Source organism: Bacillus rossius, chromosome 1 (genome assembly GCF_032445375.1).
Source record: "Bacillus rossius redtenbacheri isolate Brsri chromosome 1, Brsri_v3, whole genome shotgun sequence".
NCBI classification, from domain to species: Eukaryota; Metazoa; Arthropoda; class Insecta; order Phasmatodea; family Bacillidae; genus Bacillus; species Bacillus rossius.
The window spans coordinates 157,744,450-157,769,445 of record NC_086330.1 but is presented as its reverse complement, the minus strand read 5'-3'; the positions used below and the strand labels follow the sequence as shown (position 1 = coordinate 157,769,445).

Below are 24,996 nucleotides of genomic sequence, written 5' to 3'. Positions count from 1 at the left end.
GGCTGTTTCTTACAGCGTCATTTTCAGTCTTTGGCTTGGCCATTTGGTATGCTATGTTCCAGGCCTTTATACTTCCGTAATATTTTAATTATAAACAGGAATTGTATCTATTAAATGAATACAGAAGGAAATAATTTTACACGTGTTTCACTGTAAATCGCAAGTAAATCTCAAGGCGGAATTCTTGCCGGCCGGCTTGACTACAAACGTTAACGATGCCTACTCAGATACTTCTGGTTTCTTGACTGCCAGAGAAACTTCGAGAAATACTACAAAAATGTACAAAAGGATAGTAGTTTAATTTTTCATAATGTTTTTTTTCTTCCTTGAATCGCTATGTCTGCTTTATGTTGGATAAAAAGGAGAGAAAAAAAAAAGGAAAAAAGCATAAATAAATTCACAGTTGACTTTCGAGAAACTAGATAGTAAAGTCAGTTCTGAAAACTATTTACCGTATTGAACCCTCTCTGATAGGCTGCAAACATAATCTTAGCTGAGTTGAGAACCTTTTGTGTGGATAGGCACTAACAGACGTGGAACATAAAGAGACGTAATGCATCCTATCCTAGCCTCCTGTCCGCTGATATAAATTTATGAGCACCGAATTAGAACACAAGTAGCTCCAAGTCAACTATAATCTTGAAGGTCCCTTGTGTGTGTCTGTCCCTATATCTTCCTCTCTATTTACATTTCTCTCTCTCTCTCTCTCTCTCTCGCTTTCTCTCTCTCTCTCTCTCTCATACACCAATCCATTATCTTGTGGCGTAAACTCCTGCCTATACCATTCTCATCCGTCTCTGGAAGGTTCGCTACAATAGACGTGTTGGTTATTACGAATTTTTGTCATTGTTTTTATTCAAGGGATGTCCATGTAAATTGACTACGATAACCCTCTTTGCATTTGTTGTTTGGCCACAAATTTTGTCATCCCATATTTATTAAACTTTACTAGTGAGCTGTATAATGTCACGTGATCATTATTATCAAACTTTGCGCACAGATATCAATAACACGTGGATAATAATGGGTGACAATAGTTGTGATGAAACATAAAATACAAGAGCTATTGTGATGTATTTTCATGCATATCCCTTGAATGTGAGTAGTAACCAGAAAACGAAATCACCCATCATTTCATGAGACACACAGCCTTGGGTCACCGCTTATCCACTCAGAGAGCAAGATAACTCGCCTTTACGGTCTGGAAAAAAATTGCTTGAAAAAGAAAAAAAGCAATTTGAAAACTGCTAAAGATATCCGAGTAGGATCTGTTTACAAAAAGTATTTAAGAATACTTTGAGGACGGATGAGTAGTTGTTTTTCTGTATTTCGCTTATAAACGGTATATTTAAGAGTGTCAGGTTGACTAAAACGTTTGTCAAAATGTCTAAAAAGTTTGTTCCAGAACAATTTTTAAGCATGAAACAACCGTTAGAGTTTCTTAAAAGTACTCAAGCAAACAATACACATTTAGCTTCATTTCTTCGCCATATAATGTTATGATCACCACTAAAATCTCGTATATGCAGGTCGAGAGGACTGCGCGCCAGTCACAACCTTGCGCTTGCGCTTGGAGGCGGTACCGCGGTAGAAGCACCGGCGAGCATGGACGTGGATCCGGCGGGAAGGGGGAAGGGAGAAGGGAGAAGGGGGAAGGGGGAAGGGGGAAGGGGGCCCGCCCCCTTCCCCGAAATTATGAAGCCCCTCACTGAGAGAGCCCGCTTACGCTTGTAAAATCGTGACTGAACCGGGGCTGATAAACGTAACCTCCAAAACTATATTTTATGGAAAACTTTCTGTATATTTTTAATTTTTCTGCTTATTGAACGCACGTAGGCCAACACATGGGCAGTATACAACATAAAAGCACCCAATCCAGAGATGGCTTGTCGCTTGGGACGCGCGGGCGCACCGCTCTGCGAATCCTGAAGATGTGCGCCCCTGCCAGCAGGTCCGCCTCGCCATCGCAAATACACCCCTGTCAGTGTTGCCAGCCATAGCACACACAATCCGGGTACACTCACCTTTACATTCGGGTACTTTCAGGTACAAGAAATTCTCAGTTCGGGTGTCATGCAGACACATGCACAAAACAAAAGTATGAAAACAAAATATTGGTGTCTTCTGTTCTTTTACATCTCATAATAACGTGACACCATAAAATTTTATAGTTAACATGCAATATTGGATCTACTGCTCTACTGCTCTGAGGTTGTTGTCGGTGGAGGGTGGGGGGATAATGTAAACGGGCATTTTCAGGTTCAAGGATGAGGTTGGTGTACAATTATTGTAAATATTACCTGAAATATAAATATTGCAGTTTACTTGATACTAGCTGCAACTTGATCATGTGTTTCACTAGAGATCCTTAGCGTTGCCGAGGCTGTTTTCTAAAAGACCAGGATGATTAGTGTCAGTACGTTACAGTTAGAGCAAAGACTGTTCTCCACCCGATTTGGTTTTCAATTTCAAGTGAATATTGTTCAATATTTTTTGACCATTAATATTATGTTTTTCCCTAAATTCTTGTACATTTGCTTACCCTAGCGGATCGTCTTGGGTACCGGGTACGGACGCAGTAATCTGAGTAGGCGTACCCGACTGCGGGTACGTCTGGCAACACTGGCCCCCGACGAGGCGGGCGACCCAGCGACCTGCCGGGAGTCTGCCAGCTCACGTCACGTCGTGCTGGAGACAACACGTGCGCGCTCGCGCCGAGCCGTCTGGTGATGCTGAGCCTCTGTGTTCCTGTGGACTTCGCACGTCGTTACCTACGCCCATGATCCTTGTGACCTACATGTTTAACATAAGACTTCAAATGATTCCCACGGCTGGTATACACGCCTTTACAGTAGGCGCAGGGTATTAGAAAGCCTGGCGACGGTTGTACTTATTCTTGAACAAAGAAACATTCGTCAACATTAGTACTTTCAGCATAATAGCTGAGAAAATTGCCCTTATTCGAGGACGTTTACATATTTCGCCAAAATGTAAAGTTGAACAACTTTTTTATTGCAAATATTACATAAAGTGTTGAAGATGTGTATTTACGGTATGGTTGGGGACTGACGCGCAGTTTTCTCGTGAATGGGGCAGCTATGGGATTTGAGTGGTGACCATAACATTATATGGCGAAGAATTGAAGATGAAACTATAAAACAACTTTCTTGAGTGCTTTCTAAATTCTATAACGTGCTTTCATGCCTAAAATTTACTCTGAAAACACACATTTGCCATTTTTACTCTTCTAAAACACAGTTTAAAACGAAATACGGAAACCGAACTACTCATCCGTCTTCAGCGTATTGTTAAATTTTTTTCGTAAACAGACACCACTCTGATATTTTGAGCTTGGTTCTTTCTGCAGCTCTGCACACCGTGTGTGCCTGGGTAGGCGGGCACTGAGCCCAGATTATGTAAAAACGAACAAATTCCACAACCAACTAAAAACTTGTCGCTATCGTAAAATAATTTAATTGAAATAAATGGTACTAACACCATTACACAACATAAATTTTTGTGAATCGTTTGTACTGCCTATTAATTCAGTGAAAGTGTCCGGTCGTTGTACAACTATGTTCAATTAGAAGCACCAAAATCAAAGGCTAGGAAAGCAATTTAGACAAGTTGTAAACATGTTTTTAACATATTTTTTGTCGTGATGAACCTGCAGCCGAAATTTCTCGTCGAATTCAGAAACATTCTGCATACTACCCATGCCCAGATGGTCATGTTCTGTCACGACCACGCCCCTTCGTGTATAGATGCGATTTACAGCTCCCTTCCTGAAATAACTGTACGTTGAAGGTCGTTTGGTAGCACGCAGTTGTAACTCACACTCGAAGTGCTATCATAAAATAGGAGGGGGGGGATGTATACATGGCAGCGTCTTTGATATTAGCATACCAGTTCAATCTCGCTGTAACATCACCCCCAGCTGTATCTAACCAGTGGCGCAACCATAAGGGAGGGGATAAAGTACGAGAGGTGGGAAAGGGAAGGAAGCCTCGTGCTTCTTCCAGAAATGAAAATATAAATCGACATGTAGCTTCTCGCCTGAGGCAGGGTCTGCATGGATGGAATGGGGCTGTCACTCACAGGTGCCGGCTGCTGGGGTATGGAGCAGCAACGGAATGAATTGGTGTGGGGAACGGGAGTACCCTGAGAAAACTCAGAGGCAACGGAAACGTTCGCCACGTTTCCCACTTGCGAAAAACCCGGGTTCGACTCAAAATAGGTAAAAATGGGTTAATAATTGGCCTTGGCGTATACGGTCACGGACCATCACAGAAGCTACGGATGGCCGGGATGGCGAGTGTCTTCTTGCGACCTGGCTCCACCATCAGCATACTTCAAATAAATAAGTACTTTTGTCTATATAGACCCTACCGAATATGTTGTGGGGACAGCAAAATTATTTTTTAGATTAAACCAAACCATTTAATAGTGACAACAAATCTTGTTTCTCTAATAAGCCACTTAACTGATTAAAAATTAACAGCAAGAATTAGTTGTCCTTTAAAACATGACGTGTAGTGTCAACTGGGTTTATTCCGACCATGTAGACAACCGCCCAAACTCTTGCAGGCGTATCAGAGTGCACGGGCGTAGATCCCAGTGGGTCCAGAGCCCCCCCCCCCCCCTTCAATTAAGAAGCCCTTCAACAATGGGGACTTGCCTGCACGTGCAAAAGCGTGACTCTAAAACGGATTGATGTCAAAGCATGTATTATGGAAAACTTTCTGTATATTTAGAAGTTATCTGCAGGGCAGTGTACAACATACAAGCACCCCATCCAGAGATGAAGTATCGGTTAAGCCCGCGTGCCAAACTCTCGGGCTGCAGCCCCCTCCTCCCCCCCCCCCCGGGAAGTTACCGCGGGCTTACATATTTGCGCCCCTGGAATAGTTTAATGGAAATAAGACTTGTCAATCATAAACCAATGCCCTTTTAGTCATAGTCATATTTTAAGGATAGGTCTAATTTTTACTAAACCGTAAACTAACATTTAGTGGATTTATTGCATTTCTGTTTGAGGTCAAAATAGTTTGCGGGGTCATTCTGAAAATATTTTTTTGCGACCACAATTCGTTTCATTCCCCCACCTACCAAACCCTTCCCAGTGCAGCACTGTTGCGCCAGGCAAGCAGGACGATGGCGGAGAGAGAGGAAGGGGAGGGGGGCTGCGTGCCGACCCCTGACCTTTACCCCCTCCCCGAGGGGCGGCGCCCGTGGGAAGTGAAGGGAGTCCCGCCCGCCGCGAGCCCCGAGCGAAGGTCCCCCGGGTCTCGCTCCGAGCCTCCGACGTTCACGTCACTTTCTACCAGACATCGCCGCACTGCAACACCACAAACATCGCTCGACCACGCCTGATGGTTCATGAGTAACAGTCCGGAAATATTCGCGAATTCATTTCACGATATACTAGAATCCAGACGTATGTACCCTCATATTGCTCCTGTGTTTGGCTCACACGTTTATCTGAAGGCATCAATTAAAGCTCTATGGCGTATATCTGAAAACAGAGAAAACCGAAACAAAAACAGCACTAAAAATAAGATAATCGTGCATTAGAAAAAAGAGAGTAAGGGTGATATTCCAAGACATTCGGGTAAGGTAGCGAATAAGCACTACCTTGTTGGGATACAACCGAAACCTAACTCGCAGACCGTATTCCAGAACGTGTCCAAACCCAAAACCCTGTAAGGTAACGAAAAAACAACCGTTTGAATAACTGTGCCCTGCAATGCATTCTAGTGGATGTTTGGCAACTATCGATATATTTTTTTACGCTAGAAGTCCTAAAGATAGCAGCACTATCGCGCGAAATAAATAGTGTAATTTTATTTTTCTCAAGTACTTTTAAAGTTGCGATTATTTGTTTTTATGACCATTAAGGTGTACCAAAAGCATTTCAGGATAGTTTCGCTACCATAAAGTTTTATTTGGCACACCAACACACTTGGTACGTCCCCCGATGATCACAAAAATTACTATATATGAGTTAATGGCGACAGATGCCGTTCAGCCATCTGGACGAAATCAAATAAAAAGAGATCTCTGCGCATGCGGGTAATTTGGAAACAGAACGGCAACGATTAGGACACCAAAATCCGTTGCCTAAAAATAAAGGACTGGATGTGTCCCCTTAATGCACTAGAAATACGGTTAGAGTATGTACAGGAGTAGAGTATTCAACACCTAAACCCTTATTTTGTGTCTTGTAATACCGGCCTAATTCCACATTAAAATGCACACTGCAAACTAATGATGGGACATGCTATATAGCTGGCCTGCGATTCGATACTTGTATGGTTCGAGGGATTTTCATTCGCTCATATTCCCCCAACATATACAATTGCTCGATTACAGAATGTCGTGCCGTAAAATAAAAGGGAGAGGGGGGGGGGGTAGGGAGAGGCAGGTATGCAATGAGCGCTTACCCAACAATGCGAACACGAGAAGCATGAACTATCAGAGCGGAATATGATCGCACGAGCTTTGCCTTTCCGGCGAAGAGCGGCTGAACACGACGGCCTTCGTCGAAACGATAGCACAAGACGCCATCAACATCATCAGTACTTCACTCGGCCAGACGCTATCTGATCGACTACGGTGCGACTGAAAGCTATTCCGTCCGGTCACGATACTGGAACACAATCATGCCACGGGGGAAATCGTTCCACTTAAATCAAGTGTGATCTCATCTGAAACGCTGGCGATATCCGGGAGTGTTGCCAACGTAACGGAGGCAGCGGCGCGGAAAGGAATGCGTTTCCCGGGCCGGGCGACTGCAGGCTGTCGCTACAACAATCTCGGTAGTTACGTCGTAATTAATGCGACACATGAAAGCGAAACTCTGTTTAGGGGGGCCATATGCAGAGCTTCGTGTTCATGTGTCCACATACCTATACTGGGTACACTTAGGGCGTGCAGAGTTTCAGAAGGAGAAAAAAAAACAAGAAGAGTTGAAAACTGCTCAAGATATAAGAGTGGTGTCTGTTTATGAAAAGCACTTAAGAATACGTTGAGACCGGATGCGTAGTTCTATTTCAGTATAACATTTTGTAACTGTATTTTTAGAACAGTTAAAATAGCTAAAACGCGTGTTTTCAGAATAATTTTAAGACATAAAATATTTGGTACAGATTCTTGAAAGCACTCAAGGGACTTGCATTACAGCTTTATCTTAATTCTACGCCATAATAAGTTACCGCTAATATGTCATAGTTGGCCTATGCACGACGAGAAGACTGCGCGCCAGTTCAGAGCCTTGCGCTGACGCGCTAGAAGCACCAGCGAGCATCACACTTAGGCCGCCTTAGTAACGCTAATTACCTCTTTCTATCGGAGAGCTTGTATGCAGCGCAGTTTCGCACAGGGGCTAAGTGAGAAAGATCGAGACGAGACGGAATAAAGACAGTTAAAGGGCTTCGCAAGTGGAGCGGTCGCGTTGCTGAAGCTTGTTCCGACACTACGGTGGCTCTGAAACACTCCTCACTGAGTCAGACCCAGAGCGCGGGTTACGAACCATTGCCCTTCCCGGCCTTCGTCTCACGAGAGTTGCGCCTTAGCGTTTACATCTATAGCAAACCTGAACAAGATCAGTTTTTCAGCCATGTTATATTCCGCCAACAAGATACGTGGAATGGTAACTGACTGCGCTGAATCCCAATATTCATACAAAGCACTGTACGCTTGGCAAAGTCAAGTTGCACTATCTTAAGTGATAGTTTCAAAATGGGCACACCCAATAATAAAGGCCGAGGTCAAAAAGTTTGTCGACAACACAATGCATCCCAAATGTTAATAAATTAAAAAAAAAAAACTAAATTCAACAGGCGGGCTACACGTGGTTAACTGGTTTGCGTGACAGGCCCTCGAATAGTGAGATGCCGGGGATTGTTGCAGAACCCGGTAACCCGTAGCTGGGGGTTTCAATTTCGGGAATTCATTTGGTTTAGTTTTTTTTTTAATACCCTGATAGCGGGACGAAGTTTATAAGTGTGTTTGGTAATGTAATTCTTTGGAAACATTACAACTTAACCGATACGCGTAAATCACATTTACAGTTATGGCCACGGTAAAGTTTACAGTGTAAGATTTTTTTTTAAATATTGGTATTTGAAAAGTTGTACATTTAAGAAATAAAGGGTGGGGGTGGGGGGGGGGGGGGTCGACACAATTATTTGCTTCGGGGTCCTTGGTTCCTCTCAACGGCCCTCGGTGCAGGAACAACAGGCAGAAATTGCAACCAGCCAACAACAACTGTCAGTAATCTGAGATCAGATAACGTTGTGATTGTGATGCAGCGATAAAGAGGGTGGTTATCGCGACGCAGTGCCGAGTTGTGTCGCAGAGCGCACAGCAACGGCCGGCGTCACACTCATTGGCGCTGATCCCACGCTTCCCTGCGCGTCACTCACGGACCCGGCGCTTAGGTCGGTATTCCAACACACAGAAATAAGGTTTTAGGTGTTGAGTATGCTGCACCTGTACCCTTACCGCAATCCTAGTGCACGATAGATCACGGCCAGTCCCTTATTTTTAAGGAACGGATTTAGGTGTCATATCAGTTGCCGATCTGCTGCCCGAATTCCGCGCATGCTCAGAGCTCTCTTTTCCGCTGATTTCGTCCAGATGGCGGACCCCGCGTCTAGCTCCATTAACTCGTATATAGTAATTTTTGTGATCATCGGGGGACATACCAAGCGTAAGTGATGTGCCAAATGAAACATTATTTTGTCGAAACTATTCTGGAATATATTTTGTACACACTAAGGGTCATAACAAGAAATAATTGCAACTTAAAAAAATACTCGAGAAAATCAGAAAGGCGTTTCTATTTGTGTGCGATGGTGCTGCTATAACTAGTATTTTTTCAGTAAAATTTGTAACGATGGTTGTAAAACGTCCGCTAGAATAAGTGGAAACCAGTTTCTAGCCTCTTGCAGGGCACCGTTTATTAAAACGGTAGCCGATGTGTTTCCTTACTGGAAAACAAACACGTTCTGGAACAACAAGGCAGTGCTTATTCGCTACCGGTATTACATACCTGCAGGCTAGACTCACTCGAGAACCCCGCCGATGATCATGTCAATGCCGTTTGTTGGTTTAGGCCAAGTGAATATCCATGGAGGAAATGGGGCAGGCATCTAGCCCCCAGCCCTCTCAATCCCGTTAATTGGGCTCGGGGGAGGGGGGAATAAATCAGAAAAATATTTACTCAACATATTTTTGAAAATTTTACTAATTACGAAATAGAGGCACAGCGTGATGTATGATAAATCACAGAAACTACAAAATTAGGACGCCAAATAATATTATCTTACGTAACTCGCAACTGTAACACTAATCCTCACACGCTATACATTTTTTTCCTTTGAACAAATGATGATTCTCATTTTGTTGTTATTACTGTACGACACCGCAAACCCTCAATCCCTATGAAAGACGTTGAAGTTAAAAAAAATACCCCACTCCCTTTCCAACATACGTTTCGAGCAGGATACACATTGTCTCTGGGTGCTGATAGCGTGAGTGTGAATCGGCACTAGTTTTAGCAACTATTATTGGTCCGAGCAAAGGATAATCGCAACCAGCGTGCGGTGCGGACGTAAACGTGTTCCGAATGTTACGCTGGGTTCGCAATTAAAGAACATTAGCGAGTGCCTAGCAGTCCTGCACACGACCGTGTACGCCACCTGTGCGAAATTGGTTCACAATAAACGAAATCTTACTGTTCATTTCAGCCGATGAAATTTCGCAATCAATTCGACATGTGTTGGTAGTGTTAGTAAATAACTATATTATTTACCAAATGATTGTCTCGTCACTTCAAACCAATAATTTGTGAACACAGTTTTTCAACATACAAATAAATTTGGGTAATGAAATATTTTTTTAATAAACCATTCCAACCACGACACATTTTTAATTTTATTTACATTAATTACTAGTAACTTGTTATAAGTAATAGCATTAATTAATTTTTAAAGCAGGAATTACACCTTAGCATTGTAATATATCAACAATTTCTTGCCACAATATAATTGCTAAAAACAAACAGTTCTATACTCTCGCAAAAATTACCATGCGTCCGTAACAGACGTAAGATATATTAATTTCCTTCTATGCACAAGACCTCTCTCCCATGCACACGATGGTCCTATGAAGTGTTCTTGAGGGGCCATGCATATTTCGCGAAAAGATTTCGAGACTAGCTGAAAGTAGAGACCTGAAAAATTCGCGGATTCATTTCGTGATATGCTACAATTCAAATAATTATACCTTAGCGCTGCTTCTGCAATTGGTTCACTGTTAATCTGGAGTAATGAGGGCCAATTAGAGACCCTCACTCATAGAAGTGTCGAATCACAGACACTCGGTCGAGACGACTCACAAGTCAGCAGCCAATGAACAGGTGGCATTTGCCCGAGTGTGTAGAGTGTAGTAGAGTCTATCCTGGAGGTCACTGAATCCGCGAATTTTGCAGGTCTCTAGCTGAAAGTTAAAAACATTGCAGCATCGTCTGTGTTTCGTGATTGGGTGAGATTCTTTCAGGTACGTGTCAATTGTTACAACACCGATCACAGTAGTTCAGTGCGGAAGCAAGAGCGGCTTGAGTGGCCCAGTCAAATAAGGCAACGACTTCTCTCGCAGACGGCCTCCAATCATAAGGAGGAAACCGCTGGTGTGGGTATGCCATGTTGCAGTCTAACAGGCGTGCAGATTTTTTTTTTCGCGAAAAATGCCTTCCCCCTAGCTATTGTGAATCAGTAGGTTCGAAAACATGGCGGTCAAATCTAGTGAGCACGACCTTCTGTTACTGTTTCAAACGTGCACCCACCCAGCTCTATTCTTCCGGTCTTTCTAATCGTCCCAGAGCCTCGCGGCGTGTCGGCTGGCTGGAGGGAAAACGTTCATCGCGTTCCGCCGGCCGCGCATGCGCAGTGCGCACGAGCCGTCGTCTCGACTTCCTGGTCGGGAGCCGAGCGGAGCCGCGAGGGATCCTCGTGTCTGTTCGACTGCGCGCACGACTCGAGACAACCTCACCATGATCCGCACGTCCATCTCGATGCCGCCAACACACTGGAAGGCTTAAACAGTAGCGAACATTTATCTTATGCAGGTCTATTAGACTGCCGATCACGAAAGTTAAGCACGTAATATATCCTTTAAATAATTTGTTTTTCGCTCTGATATTTATAAAAATATTTTCAGTTTTAAAATGTGTTCAAACACAAGTTGAAAGGTTGAAGCAGCTAAACAAATAAACAAACTTAAAAAAAAAAAAGTAAAGGCTGCCGGCAATTGGTATCTTGCTAACATTTTTGGAGGTAATTTCGTCCGTCCGTCCGTCGATATTCGCGGGACATCAGATTGGCTACTGGTCACGTGATTTGCGGAAAGGAAGAGTGACGGACGAACAAGACGGATCATTGAGATTCCAGCTGGATACACACACAGACAGAGCCAAGAAAAAGGGGAAAGGAGAAGGGGGAGGAGAAGAGGCACAAGTCACCTCCAGTGGTCCTATATAACCTCTACAGCCCACAAAAAAAAAAAAAAAAAAAAAAAGGAAGAGCAAAACATAATCTACCCGAGTCCGCAAAACTTTAGAATTCTTAACATGAATCAGATAAAACTATATTTTTAATTATAACATAGAAATACGTTAACATGACATTTTAAGGGAATATTATTTTTCAAAATTTCCGACTCCATTTACCTGGGAAGTATTCCACCCACCCCAAGCCCTCCAGTCATCTGCCCTCAGCTAATTTCCAGGCTAGGGCAGCTCCTGGTCACCTCACATAATATACACGAGCTTCTGGGTCCGCCATATATATAATTGAATGCTACCTAGTCAATAATCTACTTTAACTAATAAACTAAGCAAAAACGTATACATTAACATACTAATAAACACACAAATCACAAATTATACTAATTTTCACCCGACGGGTGGGACGAACCCGCGATCACACAGCAAGGAAGATAAGGAGTCGCAACTCAATACTATAACTAACGCTCTTATATTCTTTGAAATATCAAACAATTGTGCTGTATTTATCGACAACCTAATAACCTAAAAGGCTTTAATTTTATAAAAGAAAATGCTGGCTAGCTTGATTTTTTTTTGGTCGTTCGTAGCTGGGAATATTGACCATGAATGTTTCATTTTCTATTTTCCAATGTGAAATAACCAAAACACTACGTTAAAGTGCTTTATCTTCTGTTTCAAGACTTAAAAACTACATAGCCGCAAAGTACAAGTGTTGAAAATCATAAGTTCAGTTTCAATTGGCAAAATACACATGAGCATACGCATGCACACGTGCAGCACATGGAATCCGTGCTTATTTCATTGCTACCAAGATAAAACAACTTTGTCAAAAGAATAACAGTTTACTCAAAACGCCACTCCGTTAATACACTACTCCATAAATTCTGAACTTATAATGTCTGTAAAATTACTCCCTCGAGACCGCCAGGGCCTCCACATCCACTGGTTGCACGTCACGTCACAGCCCTGCCCAGAAACAAGTATTGACTTCAAAATGATGGTTAGGTACTTTCTGGCTAACACAGAGGTGTACGGTCCCTGCCTTCCTATATTATTTTTGTTTAAATTCAGACTACCGGTTAACTTAAATAATTAATTAGTTCTAGTAAACCTTTGTAGCATGCTCTCTAGTCACTTTTGTCACATTTTATTCTATTTTATTTTACTGGACCGTTAATTCCATTACTTGTATTTTTTTCAGTATGATGCAGCTAATTTCTCTGGTATAATTAATCACTGTATGGTATTCTATGTGGTCATACATATTTTCGTAGCTGTACCTTCACCTCTGTTGATTTGCAAGAAATTCACTGATTTAGGATTTCTCTCACATACCACTAAAACCCATGATATAGTTCCAACGTTTAACTTGCTATCGGAATCCATTCTTTTATTAATTACAAACAAATTTTATTATAGACTGATTCCTCTTAAAGCCAACTTTACCAGTCTCGGTATTAACTATCAAGGTTGGTCCCAGCCCCTTCTCGCTTGCCAAAATAACGATGGATGTATGACTACGACACTAGCTCTCGTGATACTCATACCTGGCGAAAGGTTACCACAATATCATCGTGTATCAGCAACTAACATCTACGCATAAATATTTTTTTTCTTCTCGAATGACGAACATTAGATCAGCGGTAATATAATGCGCCCCAACATAAATGTTCTAATTTCATTTACATAAATTATACTAAACTCAATGATAAAATTGATGCTGGTCAAAAAAACTAAATATCTACCTGGCTTGGAACTAAAAAATAAATCAACCTGTGCAAAACCATCACACAGCGGAGATCGGGTTTTGAACCCATGACATCTGAATTGAAACCAGGAAAGTTACCGCATGACGAAATAATGACTAGCAGAAATCTGGACAAAAATAACAATTCGTGCAGATAGAATCGTTAATCTGCGCTACAGAGTAAAAAGGAGAAGAAAAAAGATGGGTTGGGGGGGGGGGGGGGGGGAGGTAATTAGGCCCATCTACAATTGCAATGTCCTAAACTGTGTCCGACGGACACTGATCGGCTCACGTGACCCTCTGACGTCTTGCATAAACACTCATGATATTTGCTGTTTCAGGTTCCAGTTTCAAAAGGTCAACAGAAAATAACGTAAATTTATTAGTTCACTTTTGTCTTACAGAATAAATAAATATGATTGACCTCCCACAAATTTTACAAGTTAATTAAATATTCAAAATTTTGCTGCGTACACATTTACAAAGCATGAAAATAGTAAACAAAAAAATAGAAAAACAATTATCTTGGCGCTCTATACTTATTGCGATCTGGTGACTACTTCAGATATCAGTAGATTTGGACATTGGACATCGCAATTGTAGATTGGGCTGTTTTACGTGTGACAATGTGACGTTATTCACATTAGGATAAGGTAACGGACCGCCCACAGGTTCGGACTGTTGTTGACGGGCCTTATGGGGCCTCCCTAGTAAAAACATAGCGCGCTGGGCTACTGGCCACGTGCTGCAGCTAGGAGATGGGCGGAGCGAAACGTTATCTTGCGAAGTGGTGGGGGTGGCAACCTGGGAGGGTTGGAGGGGATGGTTCTGTCATTGTTTGCTGGAGTCCAGTTACTGCTGTAACCCGCGTTTACTGCGAATAAGGTGGGTTACTCTGCCTATCGCTACATGCACCAACAGGATCAAATTCTCTTTTTTTTTTCCTTTCTCGCTTCTCACATTGTTTACTTGAAAAATGAAATAACTATATTCATCAATTGAATTGCAAAAAACTCTTTAATTCCGTTTTAACGTTTATTAATTCACAGACTACGTAATTAAGAGATTAACATTCATTAAGTCGCACCATGGTAACGGCTACAATAGTTAGTATTTCTTCTAAATCTACCGAAAACAGTGTTCAAGAAAGTTTTAGATTTATAAGCATGAAAATAAAATAAAAAAAGTGATCGAGTCTTTTAGTACACACCAGTGATGTTTTTACATCTAAACTCGGTAACGAGATAATTCATGTGTTCTCATGTTGTTCATGCTGCAAATAAACCTATAATACGAAACTTGGACACAAAATTTAATGTAGATTTCTTTAAAATAATGCCGAGCGTAATATACATATTGATCAATAAAATATTCTTTTTCAAGTACATACCAACATTTCTAGATGCGAATCATGCACTTACCATAAATTGACAAGGTAGCTCGGGTTTTACAATCAAAAATCACAAAAATATCTCCTAAGTTTTTATTTTCGAAATAACATTTAGGCGATGAAAGTTTTTCTACGTACAGTCAGGCTTAAGTTTACAAAAATGTTCCATACCGCGACAAAAATCACTTCTTACTAATAGATTGTATTCTAACACTATAAATAAAAACGCCGCAAATTAAGCATTAATACTCGTACACATATAATTATATTAAGAAATTGAAAAATATCTTATGAATTTGCAATAACTTAACTACAAACAAATTTTTAACCTACTTCCTAAAGAAAACGTGCAAGTCAAACTCACTTCCCAATTCAGTAAAGAACAATTTAACTTGGGAAGAAAGTGTTGTTTGCACCGACACATTGTGAGCTTTGTATTCTAGGTCTCAGATCGTATTTAGTTACACAATTTAATTTTCTAAAATGACTTGAATTTTGGACAGTATGATGAATATTTGAACATAAATGATTTGGGATCCCGTTCTGAGCTATTTACAGAGACTTTTTTGCTGTTGCAAAAGCATAGAACAGGTGGATTCAGACTTCAGGCTTATTTAGTCACGTTAAAGTCCACCTGAGTTCACATATGATCCAAGGAGTTCGGGTGGTATGGAAGAACTTAGTGTGCACTGACTGTTGTTCTCAAGGCGTCAGTGCTGTGTATAGCTGTAATCAATTTTTAACTTACGTACATTATTTGGTGCGGTATTTAGGCTGCCAAAAATGTTTCAAAAGATGGCTGCATTGATGTTCCATAAGAGCAAATTTTAGGTCTAAAAAAAAAATCTCCTGCGACACCTTTAAATACACCACTGCTATTGCTGGATTTTCTATACAAATCATCAAAACAATTTTGGTTTCTTCACTAGCTGGTCTTGTATCAAACGGAAAGTTGTATGCTTTACGTATTAATTTACGGCATTCAGCTCAGTGTAAAAACGTTGGTCAAACGTCTTTTAAAAAATTAGAAGTTTATCTACAATAGAGTATAAGCAAGGTAGAATACACTGGCTTAGTTTAATATCCAGATCTTAATAAAGTTTCTTACTTTTTTGCTCACATAAGTTTAGACTTTATTCTTCATTGGAGTGGCTATTTTAGGAATTTCTTCTGCTGCTTCACTCCCGTAGCTGATATTGTTTTATGAAGTGGATACCAATTGAAATTCTAAGAATGAATCTTTCACCGCGTCTTTTGTTTTCACCGAACAGAAAAAATTAAACTTCAGTTAGAAATAATCAGTTTCTACATTGGTATAATAATCGCAAACGTTCACATTGCAATATGGCCTGGTTAAAAATAATAAATACTAACCTAATACTGTCAGGTTGTTCGGCAGAGTGACAATTTGATCAAATGCGTGGTCCAAAATAATCAATATTTTCGCACGTGAAGAAAGCAGACAGCTTTGTCGGTTGAAGTTCTGTCAGTTGGTATCCGCCAATTTCTTGCGTCTGTTGTGCATAAGAACTTTCCTCGGGTTTTCTCAAATCACTACCAAAATAAAAATCAACATTTGTATAAAATTAAATATATAAAATCAATAATGTTATAAATAAATTTTAAAAAACAATGCTATCAACAAATGCTATTATCACATATTGTTAACGGTTTTTATAAGATATTTATGTAGCCTCTTCAAGCTCACATACTTAGTATTTCTGCGAAACACAACCATTATTTTCCTAAATAAATTAACGAATTCCTTACCAAATGAGGACAATATCACCATAAACTTTAAATGTGATAAATAATTTATCTGGTTCATACGAATATCGCAAGTTTGACAAAAGTAACTAATGAGATTATTTGTTTTTTTCAGTACAATTATTCCCTGACTGACTTGGTACGCTGACCTAATAGGGGTGCTGCAGTACGTAGGTTTTAAATTTAACCTAAAAAGTCGTATTAAAATATAATTATAAATCACTCATTTCCATGGTTGTAATTGATAGTTAGTGTACTATTTATGTAGATCTCTTCAGGCACTGAATTAGCAGCCGTATTTACAATGGCTGTTGATGCTGCAGCAACAACTTTTTCCAATCTCTGCAATTTTCTATACATAAAAAAAATTAATTTAATTTTAAAAACATCAATTGCTACTTAGTTTCAAACTGGCAATTTTTTTTTTCAGGGGATGGTTTACAAATAAATTAACATAACTTACACACGAGTCTAAACCTGGTTAGTCTTGAAGTAGAAGTTACAAGTCCCACTGCCCTGAAGGGGAATCAAACTTGTAATCGGAGCGAACAAGAAAAACTGCACCACTTGGCTATAGTGGTCACGAAAAAAATAATTAAAAATTGACATTTTTTCAGGCAAAATTATTTTATACGTTTCTCACTAACAAATACGAGTAATTTTATGAAGCTGGCCTATTTTTATTATACGCGAATAAAGCAGTTGCTCTCCTTTTATTGCGTGGTTCTCTAAGCTTCAAGCGACGTCTCGTTTTCTTCTGTTCACTTGGTTTTCCTTCCATTTGTAATTCTTCAATGTGTTGTTTGAACATTTTTTAGTACTTTATTTCATTAGAAATTTTCTGTTGTTAGCTTTAAGATTTTTGCATTTTAAAGAAACACAACGTTTTGGGGTCAAACGAATATATTTAAAGAATATCGTCGGTCTAGTTAGCAAACCTCGTAACTCCCTGCTGTGGATAGGAAGTGAGTAGTCCTTTCAGTCACAAGGTATCGTTTACGTGGCAGTTATCTTCCTCTCCACGCACGCACACACGCACAAGCAGTCTGCCTCCCCTCCGAGCAGGTGTTCCCCACCCCTCTCTCTGGCCCTGGGTCTCGGCTGGCTCCGTCGAGCTGCAGCACGAGACGGTTGGAAATATACCAAAATTTTCATAAACGGCGGATAATAAATCTCGGAATATAAAGCGATGACGATAGGTTTTTATTACACCAATTTCTTCAGAATAAAATTATCTTTTTGACGTGACAACGTCTAATAAATCGATGAACGCCGGCTGCACGCACGAAAAAGTGTCCCGTTTCGCACATTGTCCCGTTTCACTGTGTCCCATTACGCTCATTTTATATTGCTCTTTGCTAACCTGAACCTCCTAGCATTGCGACCGAGTCCGTGGCGTAATTATGTTTTCATGCATTTCAATGGAACATTTTCATTGATCTTTGCTAACCCGTTCCTCCTAGCATTGCTGCAGAGTCCGTGGCGCAAATATATTATTTTTGACTGCATCTTGGAGTTGGGTAAGCCACTTTCCTTCACATCATCCTTGAAACACTCCCATTCGTTTCTTACTTTTCCTATCATCGTCCTATCCTTAACAGAATAACACAGATTGGAAGAAGTTAAATAGCAAACATGTATAAAAGATATAGTTAAAATAATCTCTTCGTTAAAGTAATAAACATATTTGAATTAATGAGTGCAAATAAAAGTAAATTGATCAATTAAATTGTACATTTCATTTCACTCCTTCTTTGTATCCCTACAAAATAGTGATATGTAATTCAATAAAAATGATTCAATTTTATTCATAAAAGTATGCAATCATTTCATCAATGTTTTGTTATGACGTTGTCACGTTAAACTATCGTCCGTAAACCGACTTTACAGACAACTATAAGCTTACTTTCTTTCTTTCTTTCATTCTCCCAAACAGCACAAAAATGACTCAAAGTTGGACACATGATTTTTTATTTCATATTTCGAAACTCAAAAATAAAAATTTAAACGTATCCCCACAATTGTTGTAGTTTCTTCTGGTGGGTGAAAATTTTTCAAATTCGTAGTTTTGATAAATAGCGTGTTATCATCATCCAAAAAGTAGCGTGTTCGCTAACCTTTAATGCTACATTCAAGTCACGCAATAAAATATCCTTAGTCTGAAGTATCGTACCTCACATTTGACCCTTAAAAATAATAGCAATTGTTTATGAAAATTTCTGCGGATGTTGTTCGGTCAACAGTGTATGTAAACAAATTGATGTGATAGTGTTCATGAATCAAGTGTTGCTTAGAAATTAAGTTGGAAAATGGGCACGTACATTATCATTGGAGCTTATTTCTTTTGAGGATTGTAAAATTTGAGACATGTTTACACGTCGCAGAATTTGTAGTTTACGTATGTAACAATTAATACATATACCGCATCAAGAATTTTGGCATTTCAAGACATCGACCGTGCCAGATTAGCGATTTTCCCGGACTATCGAGCGTCAAAATAGTTTAAATGGGTGAACAGAAATAATGATTACACTACAATGATATTTACAAGCGGATTACTGAACGTACCGATCCTCAGAATGCCAGATCACGGAGCACCGACTATTTTTTTTTACTCTTCTCCACGCTTCCCTTCCGCATTCCTAAGCGGCGGGCAGATGGCGCTCTTTCCTGAGCCCTTCCTGGCCGAGCTCTCGGGAGAAGAGCAGGAACACAGGTTATCCACGTCCAGGCAGTCGAGAGATACTACGGGCCCGGGGGCTGATGATTATGTTAGGCCCCTCCCCATTACTTAATGGGCGAACAACTTTTCAAACACCACAAATATTAATATGTATGCGTGTGTGTGTGTATATATATATATATATAGGGATGGACCAATAAAATCCTTAGCATTCGAAGGATTCAATATTCAAAGAAAAATATTAGAATACATATATTAATAAAACCGATACGTCAAATTTTTTCTTCATACCTATCCTGTTACCATTCCCCAAGATATTGTAGTTTTAACATGTAATTGTACACGTATAAATAAAAATATAATCTGTGTTGTTCTTATTTTGTATTTTGTGATGTTTGTGAAACAAACATTTAAAGGGATGAATGTTTCAACGCCATGAAAATGTCATTTCTTGTACATTAGTTTATTTTTGACGCTCGAGAACCAGATTCGGATTCTAGAATCATGAAATTCTGCATAGGAGTTTCTTATACAACGTAGGTGAGCACTAAGAGAGGGATTTTGAACAATTCATTTTTATGGGGGTTACATATGGGATACATGTTTGGAAGTTTTGTCATTTTTGAAGTTAGAAATATGAAAATTGGTGTTTAGGCTTCTGTTTATAAATAAAAGTCAGCTGTATCAGTGTTTTTGGTAATTCAATAAAAATGAGGATCAAATACTTTCCCATCAGGCTCACGGTTAGTGTGTGTGTGTACACATACATACAAATTACCGTAACTGCCAGAACGGTACACGACCTGAAAAAAAATCTTAACTTTTAAAGTTTCCAATGAATTTTATTGTAAATAGAAATTGTAATATTTGTCCTACTATAGGCACGTCTACAATAAATTACAATGTCCTAAACAGTGTCCGACGGACACTGATCACCGATTGGCCCACATGACCCTCTGACGTCATGCATGGTGTAGGCGATGGTCCGAATATGTTGGTCAACTTGAAGACTTGAACTTTTTGTCACAATCTGTGTCCTTTGGTAGCACAGAAGAATGAACACTGTGATATTTACTTTTACGGTTCCCGTTTCAAAAAGTAAACACAGATAACGGACATTTATTAGAGTTTACTTCTGCCTTACAGAATAAATAAATATTACTGACCTGGACCTGCCGTGTTGACTAGATATTCCAAACTTGTCCTACTATCAGGTACACATTTGGGAAGAACTGAAGGAGGCCCAGTGCAACTCACCGCAGCCCGGCAGGTCGGCGTCCCTCCCCTGCTGCAGCAAGGCCTGGTGCAGCAAGGCGGGCTGCTGGTAGCCGTAGGCCGGCAGCCAGTGGTTGACGCCGCCGGTCAGCTCCGAGTCACCGCAGGGCCAGTCGTCCAGCGCGAGCGCGTCCTCCATGCTCGGCTCCCGACAAGCACATGCACGCGTGTCGTCGGCGAACAACAACACACACTGAACAACACCGAACAACACCAACACCCGCCACAGCTCGCGCCGCGCCGATATAAACACTTCCACGACGTCCACACGCGCGCCAGACAGACAACAAACTCCGGTCGCCAAGTTTTCCGTCGGGAGCGCGTGGCGCGGGAGCAACAGGAGGGGGGGACGTATGGGGGGGGGGGCGGCCGGCCGACCAATCGCGGCGCTCGTCACGTGACCCGTGTGCCGGGCGCCCGGGAGATACGAAACATCGCGTTACGGACTCGCATCTCCTAGTACAATACGTGCACAATAAATCTAGAAACAATTTCAACTGCAAAATATGTCCATTTAAATAAAACATTTAATATGTGCTATATACATAAAGCAACAAATTAATTACTTTAAAATTGTCTCCCTTTCTTCATGTAGAGGTCCAATTTGTTTTCATGTGAACTGAAGTAGAGATTCGTTAAACACACACACACACACACATATATATCCTACTAATATTATTAATGCGAAAGTGTGTTTGTCCTTTCACACAGTAACAGAGCAACAGATGGACATAATTTTTTGCATATAGATATTTATGGGCCGGAGATAGAAATAGACTACATAATATTATTATTAAATTCCATATTTAAGGTAGCGAAAAAGGGCTGAATTCAGTTTTATAATAGAAAACCATAGACACACAGTGGGTTTGTGCCATTTCTCTTTCAGCCACTATCCTTCTCTTTGGCGAAACTCATTCACTTAGTAGAGCTCGCGGTTGCTAGTAAACTAAAAGTGCTAATAACTATTTAGTTTAGAACTTCGTCAATAGATGGCGTTGCCTTGAATTTGTAACGGGCTATCGTGGTTCGTCCGTCACGTCTTGCCAAGGGGTTACCCATAGAGTAAGTAGGGTTACCTGCCTTCCCACTAAATGAAGCTAAGATTGTCGTCCCGGTTTTGCTGATGCGTAGCCTTGATGCACCGAGATTGTGCAATCAATGGGACTTAGAAATCAAAATTTCCCGTTTTTCATGTGTATGTCCCATAGACATCAAACTCGGTAGTGTTGTTCCTTATATTGTGTGTTTAGCCCAGGCAATGCTGGGTACTTCAGCGCTCTCTTTCTCGCTCTCTCTCATCTGGCCGCAAATGCCGATCCTTTCCGAAGTTAGCCGATCGGGAGCGCCTATCCCCTGGATGTTTTTTATTTTTAAGCGCGCGTTTTTTCTCTCCAGTATAAAAATGCCACATAGACTCCTTAGTGGATGGTTGGTTATATTAGGTAAGTATAGCTACATTAAAATTACTGTAAAATCATTTTATGGTTGCTTAGCAAATAACTTTTTAATATGTAGCTATCCAGCGCTAGGAAACAGTTTAGATGATTTCACAGTATCTTTAATGTAGCTATCCTAACCAAATCAACCGTCCACAAAGTTTTAAAGTATTTATAATGTAGCTAACCTAATTGACCATTAGTTATCATGTCCTTACCTGAAAATTACAATTTAATTAGTAAATATACTTTCCGGGGCCGGCGGCACGATCATATATTATATGATCGTGCCGCCGGCCCCGGAACGAGCCTGAGCGGCCCCGGAACGAGCGTAAGCGGTGCGGCAGTTGCAGGAAGGTAGCATTGCTGTCGCTAGACTCTTCTGTTTTTGTGCTGTAGTATGGATATATTCTTAATATCAAAATTATGATTTACTGCAAATCAATTCTCAATGAACAGATTGTAAAAAAACACAAACTTTTAATTTATTCAATTTATGTGAACCATGTTACCAGTATACAGTAGCATAGTCACTATAACTGCAGCAACAGTGAAACAGTAGCGGTAATAAATACGGCATTTGATGGAAGTTGGAATTGGGGAAGGGGGGGGGGGGAGAGGAGTGAGAGACTTCTGAAATGTAAGCTTGTAGGTATCTTCTGCATCGTTGAAAGAGAACCTTCAAAGGTGCAGAGACGTAATGCATGGGCATGAAGAGAAGGGGGAGGGAGGAGAACTGTGAGGAAATTAGGCGGTCAAAAGCTATGTCCACCACATTTTCCATTATTACGTGAAAATTAGGGTTAGCAAGCAGTCCATTCAGCCAGGTGCAAAAATCTGTAGAATTTCCAAGATGGCCCATGCAATTACGTTTATCACTTCCGTTTCACAGTAACTATTTTGCAAGCGCAATCGGGCCCTTACAGTGAGGGGCCACACGTTCAACACTACATTACTGCTGATCCTCTGCAGTAGTGGGGGTTAGTGAATTCAAAGGGGGAAGGCTTGAGAGGTTGAAGCAACCCCCTTCCAAACCCAATTTATACAGAATAAAGTGTTTTCTGGGAAAAACTGAAAAATAAAACATTAATATTTTTAATTTATTCCCCCCTCCCCCACACCATCATTCCCTTCAAAAGCTTTTGGATCCACTACTAGTGGTGACTGATTCTTCAGTACTCCAGAAAAATGTCAGGAATTTAAGTATTGGCTCCCAAGACATTTGTACACCTCATAAGTACCCTGCATCCACGGTGAGAGATTTTTTATGTAATTTCACTGTGCTACTATAAGAAATAAAAACATGCATTTTTTTAAACTTGGGATTTTAATAGTCGACAGTGAGGTCACTGGACTACAGAGAGCACGTAATTTGGCAAAGGAACCGTCCCAGAATTTTTTACCTCGAGTGATTTCTGAAAAACACTGAAAATTTAATATATCAGGCCTACTGGATCGGATCCTGGGTCCAGAATGCACACACTGTTTCACCATTGTATTACATCACTCCAGTAAGTGTTTGGCACTCTTCGAAACATGTTCGAAATTGCTTTGAAACTTCTGAGCTCACTTGTAAGATTTAGTGTATCCAATAAATAATTTTTGTACATAATATTTTCACAGATATTTAGGGATGTATAACCCCCAAAAACCTTTTAAAAAAATCATTCACACCACCCACAAAGAGAAAAAATTTGAAAGCAAACAGCAGACAAAGTCGTTCTATCAACTCCCCTCCCCAACTGACAAACACAAATGAAATGCTGCATGTATTCCTAGAGACATTCATGTCAGGATTCACACAATACATAGCAACAATTAAGTAATTACATTACATTAGGGGTGTAAAAATATATTAATAATTTTATCATTTTATTTTCTTCTGACTAAATTAGTCTTGATGACTGAAGATTATAGGTTTTCCAAAATTATTTGCTAATGAGACAACTACAATTCTCTATTTACAAAGGTGCATTAAACTTTCACCTTAAGGGTTACTATTTAAGTATTTCTTTTTCAATCAATTTTTTCTTTATACATACGTATGAACAAACACCGCCAGGGCCGCAACTAGAGTCTCTGGCACCCGGGGCATGAATGGATTCATACGCCCCCCCCCCCCCCCCTCTTTTTTGCACATACCACACCAATAAAGCGGGGGGTCCGGGGGCCCTCCAACAGAAAAAAGGTGCTATTTAAGCATTTTCCATAACTACATGTAACAGTTTCTGTGCTACTGTTACTTCCATGCAAAAACTTTTACCAGTTACCAGTTGTAGTAGGAATTACAATGCAAGCGATTTCGGCGCCCCCACAGCTTTGCCCCCGGGGCGTATGCCCCGCTTGCCCCCCACTAGTTGCGGCCCTGAACACCGCCACAAGATCTTTGTAATGAATGATTAGGTATATCATCAAGCCAACAGCAAGATCATTAGATGCAATAAGGGATGATGAAATATGAATGGAAGGGAAAAAACGGAAGGACCGAGACAAAACCCACTGGCTTACGGCAATGTCTGAATGTTTCCTACTTGCAAAGAATCTGGACGTGACTGCCAGGAACAGAAAGAACCCTGATCTTTTTGGCGAAATGTGAAGTTGGATACACCAGCCATTCTTTTTTTGGCTACTTTCCGAATTTTATTAAAAATACTAAAAAAAATTAGATTTAAACAGCTTTTTTTGTATGAATTACCCTGCTATGGAAAATAACTTCTTTAGCACTTCACATCCTTTAGTTTGCAGTGTGCATTATAATGCACAATTTCTGCCATTACCACTGTCATTACGATGGTCTCTGTAGCCCAATATACACTATAGAGCACAAAAGTTTCACACATGTAATTAAACAAATTTTTTTTAAAATTTAACTATAACCTTGAATTTGTAAATAAAAATTTGGAATGAGAATTTTGGAAATACATTTTATTGTAGCATTTCATCAAGAGCTACATCAGATAATATCAAATTATTAATTCTAAGATGACTTAACTGAAAGAAACCATCTTAGTTTTTAACATTTAATATTAAAAATGTTGGCTTTGCTTGAGCATAGCAAATAATTTAATGGAATGTCTTCTTGTTTTATAAACTAATGACTGCAAATGCAATAATACTGTCAAAGAC

General features: G+C 40.3%; 1 protein-coding gene across 1 annotated transcript in view; it reads right to left on the bottom strand.

The window, feature by feature from the left end:
* The window catches only part of LOC134538369 (uncharacterized), a 408,182-nt gene extending 387,418 nt beyond the window's left edge, over positions 1–20,764 (bottom strand). Inside the window, exon 1 of the mRNA XM_063379678.1 lies at positions 20,414–20,764. Within this exon, the coding sequence (XP_063235748.1) occupies positions 20,414–20,570 (157 nt within the window). The 5' untranslated portion in view covers positions 20,571–20,764. The remainder of the gene's footprint in view (positions 1–20,413) is intronic.
* Between the last annotated feature and the right edge of the window lie 4,232 nt (positions 20,765–24,996).